General features: G+C 52.8%; 2 protein-coding genes across 2 annotated transcripts; one reads left to right on the forward strand and one right to left on the reverse strand.

Annotated features, from left to right (window-relative positions):
• Positions 1 to 540: 540 nt before the first annotated feature.
• Positions 541 to 6,840, reverse strand: LOC113837250 (transmembrane protein 238-like). The gene is given in 3 exon segments (XM_035449480.1): positions 541 to 713; positions 5,771 to 6,279; positions 6,282 to 6,840. Coding segments are annotated over 2 exon segments (537 nt in total). The 5' UTR covers positions 6,319 to 6,840; the 3' UTR covers positions 541 to 713; positions 5,771 to 5,779.
• Positions 6,841 to 9,404: 2,564 nt separating this feature from the next.
• Positions 9,405 to 12,242, forward strand: Rpl28 (ribosomal protein L28). Its single transcript, XM_027430682.2, has 5 exons — positions 9,405 to 9,556; positions 9,874 to 10,003; positions 10,720 to 10,843; positions 11,791 to 11,909; positions 12,101 to 12,242. Exons 2-5 carry the CDS (start codon positions 9,923 to 9,925, stop codon positions 12,188 to 12,190), a joined length of 414 nt encoding a protein of 137 aa, XP_027286483.1. The 5' UTR covers positions 9,405 to 9,556; positions 9,874 to 9,922; the 3' UTR covers positions 12,191 to 12,242.
• The last annotated feature ends 743 nt before the right edge of the window (positions 12,243 to 12,985 follow it).

A 12,985-nucleotide genomic window follows, 5' to 3' on the forward strand; every position in this document is an offset into this window, starting at 1 on the left:
CTGACTGCACTTACAGAGGACCAGGGTTCAATTCCCAGCAACCCACATGGCAGCTCAAAACTATCTTTAACTCCAGTTCCAGGGGACCTGACACCCATGGCAAAACATCAATGCACATTAAGAAAAAAAAAAAAAGAGAGAGAGAGAGAGAGAATGAGCATCACCCAGCAAGGACTTAGGCTGTCCCAGAGTCCCCACCAGCCAACCCTTTTCTTGGAAGTGTGTTGTCTGCACCCAGACTCAGCCTGCCAATTAGCTCTCTCTCCTGTATCAGGAATCCTTCATCAATGCCACCCTCTATAAGTCCCCCCCCACCCCCGCCACACACACACACTGCAGTGAATATCTTGCAAATTCAGTATGCCCCTATGTCTGCTCTTGGAAGATCCAAACTACCCTAATGGAAGTCCTGGCTGGGTAGGTGGGTCTGCACTCAAGATCCCATTCCTGGTGCCTGGTGTCCCTAGCAGAGGACCAGTGAGATGTTGGGATTCTATATCCCCAGTGGCTCTAGGGCCTCCTAGATTAAAGAGGGCTTGGCCTGGCAAGAAGTTTATATCACTCTCCTTCGCCAGTTCAGGCCTTTAACCAGACAGGCAAACAGTGCTCCAAAATCGAGACATTTATCCAAGTGAGGGGACAGGTGGGTGTCCCGGCGGTCGGTCGATGTGCAGAGTGCATCTCAGTCAGGTCCTGGAGGATGAGATTGTCTGTGGGAAGGGAAGGTGGGATTAGTAACTAGTCAGGATTGCTTCTCTTCTGAGGTCCATGAAAGGCCAGGGAACCCCTGACTCACTGATGGACACTCAAGCTCACCTGCACCCCTCCCTCCACTTGCTGCAGAGTCCCAAGAGTGTGTGAGCACAAATATTTGTGCTTTTAACTCACCAGAGTTCGCTGGTACATGTGAGTTCGTGACAGGAAAAAGCAGAGAGAGGCAAAGAGAATCACCTGGAGAGTCACAAAGACAAGGAGGCAAACAGAGATGGAGAAAACAGGCAAAGATAAAGAGAGAGAGAGAGCTGGGGGAATCCCAACCCCTGGATCTTCAAGGCCAAATTGCAATGTATGCTCTGAGGCCAGCCCGGGCTACAGACTATGAGATACTGTTGCAAAGAAAAAAATCAAGGGGCAAGAGAGATAGGTAAGGTCACTTGCTACCAAGCCTGAAAACCTGTTTGCTTCCCTAGATTCCCATGGTGGATGGGGAGAACCCACTCAGAGAAATAGATACAATTAAAAACAAAATGAAAACAGAACCAAAAAAAAAGAAGAGGTGGCTCACACCTGTAACCCCATTTAAGAGGCAAGAGAGTACCACATTTTAAACACCAGCCTATGTTATGTAGTAAGGACCATGTTTGGAGAGAGGAGTCAGGAGGATTAGAGGAGGAGGGGGAGGAGGAGGAGGAGAATCAGGAAGAGGGGGAAGAAGAGGAAGAGGAGGAAGAGGAGGGGAGGAGGAAAGGAAGATTGGCCCATGTGTAGATTCCGGTCCCAGGGGAAGTCGGCATTACTAGAGCATGCCCTTGCATCAAAATTCAAGTTCTCTGAGGTCTACCCAAATGCACACTTCTGAGTAATGTTAAGGATCTTCAAGAGCCATTTGAACTACAGATGGTTACTTTGGCATATGTCAAATGCTGTAATCCAACATTTGTTCATGCTTCACATAGACATAGTTGTTCAGTCTTTACTGTGTGCATTTGTTTTTTTTGTTGTTGTTGTTGTTTGTTTTTTTGTTTTTCAAGACAGGGTTTCTCTGGAGCCCTGGAGCCTGTCCTGGAACTTGTTCTAAGGACCAGGCTGGTCTCGAACCCACAGAGATCTGCAATCTGCCTATTTCTGCCATTGGAGTTCTAGGATTAAAGGTGTGTGCTACCACCACCTGGCAATGTGTGTGTGCCTGTTGTAAGATTTATTTTTTATTTTATGTGTATGAGTATTTTGCCTGCTTGTGTGTCTATTCACTGCATGTGTGTCTGGTACCTTTGGAGACCAGAAGAGGGCATCAGATCTCCTGGGATTGAAGTTATAGACACTTGTGAGCCACCACGTGGTTGCTGGGAATGGATTTCAGGACCTCTGGAAGGTCAGCCAGTGTTCTTAACCTCTGAGCCATCAATCCAGCCTGTTTGGGTGTTCTGAACCAGTCTCACTATTACAATAAGTCCTGGCTAGTCTGGAACCCACTATGTTCATTAGGCTAGTCTTGAACTTCCTGAGATTGCCTGAGTGCTGGAACTACAGGGATTACCAACCATGTCTGGTTTTATGTGGTGCCAGGGAATTGAACCCAGTGTTCATGCATGCTAGGTAAGCTCTCCACAGCTGAGCCGCACCTCCAGCCCTTACTGTTCATTCTTAAGTCACTTGAATCTCATTTGAACCACAGAACAGAGAATCCAATTCTTAGTTCTCACAAGGCACAGACTAGAATTACTAATACTCCAGATGCCCAGGAGAAAAGTGAGAATGCCTTTAGACTGGTGAGATGGCTTATGGGTAAAAGCACTTGCCATACAATCCTGACAACCAAAACTCTACGGTGGAAGGAGAGAACCCAGTCATGAAAGTTGTCCTCTGACCTTCGCAGATGTACCAAGGTACATTCAGTAACATGCTCGTGCACGTGAGACACACACACACACACAAGCTCACAGGCACACACACAAGGTTTTAGGGTTTGGTTTTTTTTTTTTTTTTTTTTGGTTTGTCGAGACAGGGTTTCTCTGTGTAGCTTTGAAGCCTATCCTGGCACTCGCTCTTGTAGACCAGGCTGGCCTCGAACTCACAGATCCGCCTGCCTCTGGGTGGGATTAAAGGCGTGTGCCACTACCGCCCGCCCGCCTGCCCGGCAGGTTTTGGGGTTTAATTCTTTTGTTGTTGTTTGCTTGTTTTTGTTTTACGAGACAGGATTTCTCTGTGGCTTTGGAGCCTGTCCTGGAACTAGCTCTTGTAGACCAGGCTGGTCTTGAACTCACAGAGATCCACCTGCCTCTGCCTCCCGAGTGCTGGGATTAAAGGAATGCGCCACTACTGCCTGATTGGAGCCTGGCCGTGGTGGCAATCACCTTTGATCCCAGCACGTGGGAGACAGAAAATCCCTGTCTCAAAAAACAAAAACAAAAACAAACAAACAAACAAAAAAAACAAGAAAAAAAACAAAACAAAACAAAAAAAAAAAAAAGAAATCCCACTTAGGAAATAGATTCAGTCATTCCCAATACCCGAACACCCATCCATCCATCCATTTACTCAGTGATCTGCCCAAACTATCCACCCAGCCACCCATTGTGGTTCTCTTCATCCAACCCTATCTACCCACCAGCCCGTTCTTACTATTGACTAGTCTGATGCTGAAGCAGGAAGAGCACACACTGTGAGCCTGGGATACACAGCAAGACTCTGTCTCAACAACCAAACCAAACCGTAACTCACTTATCTATCCATCGGTCCTGTTACACCATCTATTTACCCTTCTACCCATCCATCAACAAATCCATTAATTCTGTCTGCTCCCACACACCCAATTCATCGACCAACTCTTCTATAAACCATTCATCATCCACCCCATCCACCAGCCAACTCATCCATCTCCATCCATCCATCCATCCATCTGTCCGTCCATCCATCCATCCATCCGTCCACGCATCCTTCATCCATCAATCCGTAACATTTATCTGCCCCCCCCCATCCGACATCTATTTATTGATCCATGCTTCCACTCCTCAACCAATTATCAACCTTTCCTGAGTTCATAGTTTTTGCTGGGTAGTGTTAGGAGCAAAGACACCAAAGGCCTGGGCTTTACCTGTACGAGGCTTCCTGTCAGATGTGAGGACCAGCTCCTAGAGACATACTCTGTGGCTATCCAAGCAGCAACGGGGGTGGCTCAGATAATATAGAGTACTCACAGGAGTGAGCTGGTCCCTAAAGACCATGCAGGGAGTTTTCTGGCTGGATTGCAAATAGCAAAGGCCCTCCTGGTTTATAAAGGATATCTGTCTGTCTGTCTGTCTGTCTGTGGTCTGAGAAATTTAAGTGGAGATAAAGTGTGGAAGAAGTGAGCCTGGCGTCTGTGGCTCACGCCTTGGATCCCAGCACTGGGGAGGCAGAAGCAGGCAGACCTCTGGATTCTGAGTTTGAGGACAGCCTGGTCAACACAGAGAAACACTGTCTTGAAAATCAGAAACAAAGAAACAAAAAGAGTAGGGAAGAAGTAAAGAGCAGATATTCCACACATTGGCAAGTGGCCTGGGTTTAATAAGAGGGCAAGAGAGAGGCCTAGCCAGTCTTTGAACAGAAGCAGGAAAGCCGATGAAGGGTATTTAAGGAAGGGAATTTAGGAGCTGGAGCAGTGCTGCTCTTCAAAAGTCCTGAGTTCAATTCCCAGCAACCACACGGCTCACAACTGCCCCATAACTCCAGTTCCAGGGGAATCTGGCATCTCCATACAGACATACATACAGGCAAAACATCAATGCAAATAATCTTTAAAAAAAAAAAACAAAAAAACAAAAAACAAAACGGGGGTGGGGAATATAAGGACCAGCAAGGTGCCTCATTGGGGAAAGGTGCTTACCACCAAGCCTGATGACCTGAGTTCAGTCCCCAGGGACCCACATGATGGAAGAAGGCAAGAACAGATGCCCACAAAAGCACTGTTCCACAAACGTACACAGATAAGCATAATTGAAAAATAAATCTGAGGGGGCTGGGTGGCGGTGGCCCATGTCCTTAGTCCCAGAACTCAGGAGTCAGAGACAGGAGGATCTCTGAGTTCGAGGCCATCCTGGCCTATAGAGTGAGGCTTCAAAGCTACACAGAGAAACCGTGTCTCCAAAACCAACAACAACAAAAGTAAACTGGGGGTTGGGGGTGTCTGGAGAGATAGAACTCTGGGCTGTGGTGGCACACACCTTTAATCCCAGCATTCCAGGGGCAGAGGCAGGCCAATCTCTCTGAGCCCAAGGGGCAGCCTGGTTTACAGACTGAGTTCCAGGACAGCCAGGGCTACACGGTGAGATCTTGCCTCAAACAACAACAGAGAAAGAGAAGGGAACGAGGGTGATTCCCTCCCCATGTCTCATTAGGAGGACAGCCAGTCGGTCTGGACAAATGTCACTCTACCGCCTGCGCACTGTGTGGTCCGGACAAGAGTGACACCGACCTTCGGGGCTTATTGTACAGTAACAGTAATGAGCTCGGAGGACTGGGTACAGAGAGAGGATGGACGTGGTGCACATGGGGAGCAAAGGGAGGGTACGCTGGGATATGCAGAGCCTTGTCCCACCCATCCTTCAGCGTCTCTGCTATCTCTGACTACTCCCCTCGGGTCTCCCCACCACCAACCATCTCTCTCTCTCTCTCTCTCCACCACCAACACATTCTCTCTCTCTCTCTGCCTCTCTGTCTTCTCTCTCTCTGTCTCTTTCTCTCTCTCTCTCTCTCTCTCTCTGTATCTCTTGAGTCTCTCTCCCTCCCTCCTCTCTCTCTTTCTCTCTTTCTGTCTCTGTCTGTCTGTCTGTCTCACCAGCAACCTCCCCCCTCTCCCTGTCTCTGTCTCTCCCTCCCCCCTCTCTTTGTGTCTCTGTCTGTCTGTCTGTCTGTCTGTCTGTCTGTCTGTCTCTCTCTCTCCTCTCTCTTTCTCTCTCCCCCCTCCCTCTCTCCTCCTCCTCCTCTCTCTCTCTCTCTCTCTCTTCTCTCTCTCTCTCTCTCTCTCTCTCTCTCTCTCTCTCTCTCTCTCTCTTCTCTCTCTCTCTCACCTGGGGGGGTCTCACTCGCTGCCCGCCCCCGCCGCCCCGGGCCCGGCCTCGAGCGTGGCGAGCTGCAGGCGCACGCGGCGGGAGCCGGAGGCGGCGGCCGCGTGGGGCGCGCGGGCGGCTCTGCGCGCGGCGCGGGACCGGTGGCGCGCGGGGACCGGCGGCGGCAGCGCGGCGGGCGCCGACCAGCGGCGGGAGAGCTTGCGCGCGAGGCGGGCGATGGCCGAGGGCCGCAGGCCGTAGTCGCGCTCGAGCTCCTGGCGCGAGATCTCGATGTTGCCGGTGTACCAGAGGATCCAGCCCAGCAGGCTCAGGAAGACGAGCAGCGCCCCGGAGTAGATGAGCAGGTCCCCGAAGTCGCGGCCGCGCACCTGCAGCTGCGCGAACACGCCGGTCAGCAGCGCCGCCATGCCCGCCACGTCCAAGGCCACCGCCAGCAGCAGCGCCATGCGGCAGCGCCCCAGGCCGCTCGCCGGAGCCGCTGCGAGCGCCGGTGGCGTCGGGGCGCCGGCCGGGCCGCCTGCGAGCCGCGCACCGGTGACACCGCCGCCATGGCCCTCGGTGGCTCGCTGGCCCGCCGCCGCAGCCGCCGCCTGCTCCCCGAGAGCGTCCCGGGGTGCGGCAGCCCCGGGGCGGGGTCAGGGCCCTGCGCCAGGTGTGCCCAGCGCCTTGTCTGGTCGGTCACCTGAGCCTGGACCTGGTGGCCCAGGTGAAGCTAGCTGTCTGTGGCTCACAGGTCTGGCAGGGAAGGAGCAGCAGCTGGCAATGAACGACCCCTGTCCTTTAAGGGGGTGACTGGTGCCAAACTTGATGGTGGCCAAAGTCTACTTACTAGATGTCACTTCTATTTAGTGCCTGCCTCCCGAGGGAGGCCTCCCGTGCCGCCAGGCCCGGGGTGAACCCAAATGGGGCTCACAAATAGTGGCTGGGCAGACTGGCGGTGGAGCTCGCTTGGTAGAATGAGTGCTAGCTTGGCAATGCCCTCGTCTACCAGGTACCACGACGCCACTGAGCTTGCTCAACACACACTTGCCTAGCATGGATCCATGCTCTGCACAGCACAAAAGCTTTCTCCGGGGCACCAGATCAGCAGCTAGAACCCTGAAACCCTCTTGCTCTTTTGGGATCTCCTGTGTCTGCAGCAGGGCCCTGTGAACCCAAGGTGGGAAAATGAATCCATCTCTCAGGTCCTGTCTGATACCATCTTACCCACAGTACACTGAGGTCAGGGCTAGGCAGATGTGACCCTTGACAAAACCCCTGTCCTCATGTAGTTCCTAGCCACACTTCTCGAAATTCCCAGGAAAGGTGTCCCAGAGGAGGTGGCAGAGAACCCGTGGCTTTTTTTTTCCCCCCTGGTTTCTCTGTGTAGCCCTGGCTGTCCTGGAATTTGCTCTGTAGACCAGGCTGGTCTTGAACTCAAGAGATCCACCTGCCTCTGCCTCCCAAGTGCTGGGCTTGGGGAGGTGTGCGCCACCACCTCTCCTGTGGAAACTGTGGCTTTTTTTTATTGATAGATGCTTCTAGAAAAACATCCTTTCGCTGCTGTGGAAGCTGCCCCCTGAAGATGACTTTGACTTCAAGAGAACTTAGTGGATATGGCCAGGCTGCTCTGGAGGTGGGAGGCAGCATTGCACAGGCAGCTGTCCCGGCTAACCCACCCATTTGGAACACTAAGGAGAAGCAACAGCAGTTGTAGGAACCACACATCTGCCCCCCCCCCCCCGGAATGGGAAACTTCGAGAGGTTCTCCCAAGACTATCTAGTTTCAGAGCTGAAGGTGATGGAGGAGGAAGTTGCATTTCCTTTAGCGATGCAGCCACAGGTAAAGTGTACTCGCTGCTGTAAACAAATTCCCATCCATGAGCCTATAAACCGCACAAAGGAAACTCGCTGGGACACACACAGACAGGTTAACGGCGGTGGGAGACGGGACAAAAGTCTTTGGTGTGTGTGTGTGTGTGTGTGTGTGTGTGTGAATATGACTAAAATACATACACATGTGAAAAGGTCATACAAGCCCATTTTATGCGTAACTAATAAATGCTAATAAAACATTAAGAAAGACTGAGAAGCAAATTGCCAGTGGGCAGTCGGAATTGGCCAGATATTGCTGAGGACACACATGGAGCATTTCTGCACAGGCTGAACCAGGCATGAGAGAATTTCTAGAGAGGTCTGAAAAAGGTCCCCTGGGCCCTGGTGCTGATTATAAAGAATAGCAGAACCATCTCAAAGGCTCCGTGGCACATCAATGCTTAAAATAGTTCATGAATCCATTTAAAGATCAAGTCTTGCTAGGCGTTGGTGGCGCTCACCTTTAATCCCAGCACTCGGGAGGCAGAAGCAGGAGGATCTCTGTGAGTTCGAGGGCAGCCTGGTCTACAGAGCGAGTGCCAGGACAGTCTCCAAAGCTACACAGAGAAACCCTGTCTTGAAAAACCAAAAAAAAAAAAAAAAAAAGAGTACTGTCTGCTCTTCCAGAGGACCCAGGTTTTACTCCAAGCACCCACATGATGGTTCACAGCTGTAACTTGAGTTCCAGGGAATCCTAGTGCCCCTCTATGGCCTCTGCAGGCACCAGGAAAGCACATAGCACCCAGGCAGAAACAAGAAACACACACACACACACACACACACACACACACACACACACTCCCAAGCCCCAACCGTGAAAACTCATACACATTTCATAAAAAGAAGTCGGGGCTAGAGAGATGGCTCAGCAATTAATAACACTCGCCCGCTCTTCCTGAGGACCCAGGTTCAAGCCCCAGCACCCATATGGAAGCTCACACACAGCCTGTGACTTCAATTCCAGGGGATCTGACACGCTCGCACGGACATACATGCAGGCTTTAAAACATCAATGTACGGGGGCTGGAGAGATGGCTCAGAGGTTAAGAGCACTGAATGCTCTTCCAGAGGACCTGAGTTCAATTCCCAGCAACCACATGGTGGCTTACAACCATCTATAATGACATGTGGTACCCTCTTCTGGTGTGCAGGCATACATGGAGACAGAATGTTATATACATAATAAATAAATAAAATCTTTAAAAAAAACATCAATGTACATAAAAAAAAGCAAACAAGTCTTTAAAAAAATAAAATAGGGGCTGGAGAGATGGCTCAGAGGTTAAGAGCTCTGGCTGCTCTTCCAGAGGTCCTGAGTTCAATTCCCAGCAACCACATGGGGGCTCCCAACCATCCGTTATGAGATCTGGTGCCCTCTTCTGGTGTGCAGATAGACATGGAAGCAGAATGCTGTATACATAATAAATAAATAAAAATTTTTAACACAAAAAAATAAAATAAAATAGTCTTAAAATCAATTCTTGAGCCCTGTCGTAATGAATGACGCATTCCCGGAATCCTCAAGTTGCGGGGGGAGGGACCTGGGTTCGAAACCAGCTAGACGAGAGAACGCCAGCCCTCTCCAGAACGGCTCCCCATGCCCGGCGTGTGCCAGGTGCGGGTGGAACGGGGCAGAGCGAGCTTCCGGGGGCCTCTGCCTTTGCAGCCGCTCGGAAAGCCAATCGCTGGGTCCGTGGGCCAGCGCGCGAGAACGCGCCTCCGGAGCTGCAGCCGAAGGGTTCCGAAAACTCCCGAAGGGACGAGCAAAAAAAAAAAAAAAAAGAAGAACCGACTCGGAGGCGGAACCCAAGCAAGCAGGGGAGGAAGCCGGGTGGCGGACTTCAGGAGAGGAAGCGGAAATGCGTGGCCGCTTTAAAGGCGTCGGCCCGCCCCGGCGCCCCTCTTTCCGTGTCCGGCCGCCGTGGGGACAGGAGGTGAGTGCGGGCGTGCGAGCGGTCGGGGTGGCGAGCGTGCGGGCGAGCGGGAGGGCGAGCGTACGGGTGGGCGGGCGAGCGGGATGGCGGGCGAGCCGGCGGGCGTGGAGCGTACGGGTGGGCGAGCGGGAGGGCGAGCCGGCGGGCGGGGAGCGTACGGGCGTGCGAGCGGGAGGGCGAGCCGGCGGGCGAGCGTGCGAGCGTGCGGTCTGTCTCCCCCTCCCTGGGCCCTCGTGGCCGCCGGGGTCTGGCCTGGGGATCCCCGTCGTCGCTCCCCCGCCCCTCACCACGGGCTCGCCCGCCTCTGCGCCCCGCAGGCCTCTCCCTGCCCGTTTCCCCGCCGCCGCCGCCGCCGCCATCGTCGCCATGTCTGCGCATCTGCAGTGGATGGTGGTTCGGAACTGCTCCAGCTTCCTCATCAAGAGGAACAAGCAGACCTACAGCACCGTGAGTGGGGACAGGAGGACAGGAGGACACAGGGACGGAGGGAGGGAGGGACAAGGGGCCGCCTTGGGGCCCGGGGCCCGGGCTGGGGGTGGAAGGCTCAGGCGTGATGCTCGCCTCGCCCTGTTCCTTCCCTGGTGGAGCAGGCAGTACCCGGGTCGGCCCGGATTTCCATGGGAACTGGGTCTGCACGCGGATCCCTGCCCATTTACACCCTCGTTTTATTTTTTAAAGATTTTATTTATTGTGTACACAACATTCTGTGTATATCTACACAACAGAAGAGGGCACCAGATCTCATTACAGATGGTTGGGAGCCACCATGTGGTTGCTGGGAATTGAACTCAGGACCCCTGGAAGAGCAGTCAGTGCTCTTAACCTCTGAGCCATCTTTCCAGCCCTTATTTATTTATTTATTTATTTTTTGAGACCGGGTTTCTCTGTAGCTTTGGAGCCTATCCTGGAACTCACTCTGGAGACCAGGCTGACCTCGAACTCAGAGACCGCCTGCCTGTGTCTCCCGAGTTCTGGAATTAGAGGCGTGGGCCACCAACTCCCGGCTTCGCTCTCTCTTTACTCTTCTGCTCTTTTCTTCTCTCTGTCTCTTTATATGCTCTCTCTGCCTGTCTATGGCGACCGGCCATGGCAGTCAGCCATTTACCCTGTTCCTCTTCTAACGCTGGGGCCTTAGTTCACCCGTCTCCTTGAACCCCTTGCAGGAACCCAATAATCTGAAGGCCCGCAACTCCTTCCGCTACAATGGGCTGATCCACCGCAAGACAGTGGGCGTGGAGCCCGCGGCCGACGGCAAAGGGGTCGTGGTGGTCATGAAACGCAGATCCGGTGAGCGAGCCTTTGTGGACAGGGTGGGAGAGCCCCTCCTTTCCCGTCTTGCCGGCTGGGGAGGTCAGGAGTGGAGAAACTAAATCACCGAGGGAATTCTGTGTGCAGTCGTGTGGCTTTTTAAGGGCAGAGCAATCTACCTAGACCTGGCTGTCCTGGAACAGCTCTGTAGACCAAGCTAGCTTCGAATTCAAGGAGATCCACCTGCCTCTGCCTCCCAGGTGCTGGGAGTAAAGGCGTGGGCTGCAATCTGTTTGCTATAAAGAGAGTGTTTCGAGCCTGATTAGCAGGTTTTGTCCTGGGAGGAGTGACAAGCTCAGCGAGTTGGTTTTGGGTATATAAGTTTTACTTCACACTTATGTCAAAGTAACACACACAAGCATAAGAAAACGTAAGAGCCACAGACAGCAGGCTCACAGCAGGGTACCTCTCCTGCAGCGGCCGCAGGTTCGGGTTCTCTTCCTCTGGATTCAGGCTCCTGAGGCTGTCTTGGTTATTGGGTTCACAACGGGCAGCACTCAGCGTGATGGACTGGTTGTCTCAGGTTAGCAGAGGAGAGCTCCAGGACGTAGAGTCGTGGTTCACTCTAAAGTTCCCAGTTCTGAGCTCCTCAAATAGTTTGCTAAATCTTAGTAATTGCACTTTGCCCACTCCACACATTCTCTCTTTTATCTACAATGGCTGGGTAGCGGGCCTACGCTCCCTTTCTTTTAATCTTTCTTCAGCCAGGCCTTTGCCTGCCTGGTTACAAGGCTCCTTTGAGGAATGGGGTTTCCACGAGCTTTGGTGAAGACTAACTTGTGGTTGCCTGGTGAGTGCTGAGTGGGCAGGAGAAGACAGTCAGTGAGCAAGCAATTCCTTGGGTGAGGTTCTGGGTTCCCTTCTGGGAGAGACTCCTCGAAAGGGTCCACACAGGTGGACTGATTTCCTGGGTTCCCCTCAACCAGGTCAGCGAAAACCAGCCACGTCGTACGTAAGGACCACCATCAACAAGAATGCACGGGCCACCCTCAGCAGCATCCGGCACATGATCCGGAAGAACAAGTACCGCCCGGATCTGCGCATGGTGAGTGACGGGTGGGTCTTTAGGGCAGGAGGGCGGCTGGTACTGGGCTTGGCGACTTACTTGACCCTGCTGAGCTGGAGCTAGACTGAAGGGTCCTCTGATGTCCCCAGCCCTGGGGAGCCTCGGGAAGCAGGCAGCAGTGAGTGGGATTGTCTTGGGAGCTGTGTGCTGAGTTCCTTTCCTGTCCTCAGGCGGCCATCCGCAGGGCCAGTGCCATCCTGCGAAGCCAGAAGCCCGTGGTGGTGAAGAGAAAGCGCACCCGTCCCACCAAGAGCTCCTGAGCCCCCACCCCAGAAGCAATAAAGAGTCCGCTGACTTTTCCTTTCAACCAGCTCCCCTGGGCCTCCTGTTTTGTGGCTCCTTGAGCCGTTCCATCAGGATTCTTGCTGATGCTTGGGCGGTTCTCAGGGCTGGATACATGGGGAATGGAGCTGATTTAAGGCCTAAATATTTACTCAAAGAAAGTTTGTCTTCTACCTGGAAGAATTCAGCCTTAAAAGCTGTTCACAGGGGTGTCTGGGTGCCAACAGGGGTGAAGCAGGAAAGAGACTGGGCTGGGGTGTAGAGAACCCTAGTTATGCCTTCCCTTGGAAAGCAGAGTGCAGCCTTCTGATCAGCTGACGGTGTCAGATATGCTGAGCCTCTTGCCTGAGATTGGGGCTGTTTTTCCAGGTGCCAGTCCTCTGGCTGTCTGCGATTCCCCTACTCTAGTTGGCATGCCTCCTTGTCAGAATCAATAAGGCCGAGACTGGGTCCTGTGTGTCTACCCTAACTAAAGTAGAAAGTACGTGCTGTTCATCTGACCTTACGCGCGCTGGCTTTCAGCTGTGATTTCCTGCTGCTGCCAGGTTCCTGTCATTTATATGTGCCATCTCAGCATTCTGGTAGGTTGAGGCAGGAGAATCTTGATTAAGGCCATCCTGTCTAAAGAAATCACTTTTAAAGGCACGTGCCTTTAACCCCAGTACTGGTTGGGGTGAGGAGACAGAGGCAGGTGAGTTTTTAAGGCCAGCCTGGTCCACATAGCAGCTCTCAGGAGAAAGTTAGATGGACCCTGTAAGCCAGGATCTGGATAG

Source organism: Cricetulus griseus, chromosome 9 (genome assembly GCF_003668045.3).
Source record: "Cricetulus griseus strain 17A/GY chromosome 9, alternate assembly CriGri-PICRH-1.0, whole genome shotgun sequence".
NCBI lineage: Eukaryota > Metazoa > Chordata > Mammalia > Rodentia > Cricetidae > Cricetulus > Cricetulus griseus.

What these genes read in the sequence shown, in the direction of transcription:
- Rpl28 (XM_027430682.2), top strand. Translation starts at nt 9,923, where the DNA reads ATGTCTGCGCATCTGCAGTGGATGGTGGTTCGGAACTGCTCCAGCTTC. An exon ending in ACAAGCAGACCTACAGCACC is followed by an intron (nt 10,004 to 10,719) that starts GTGAGTGGGGAC and finishes AACCCCTTGCAG; the next exon opens with GAACCCAATAATCTGAAGGC. An exon ending in ACCGCCCGGATCTGCGCATG is followed by an intron (nt 11,910 to 12,100) that starts GTGAGTGACGGG and finishes TCCTGTCCTCAG; the next exon opens with GCGGCCATCCGCAGGGCCAG.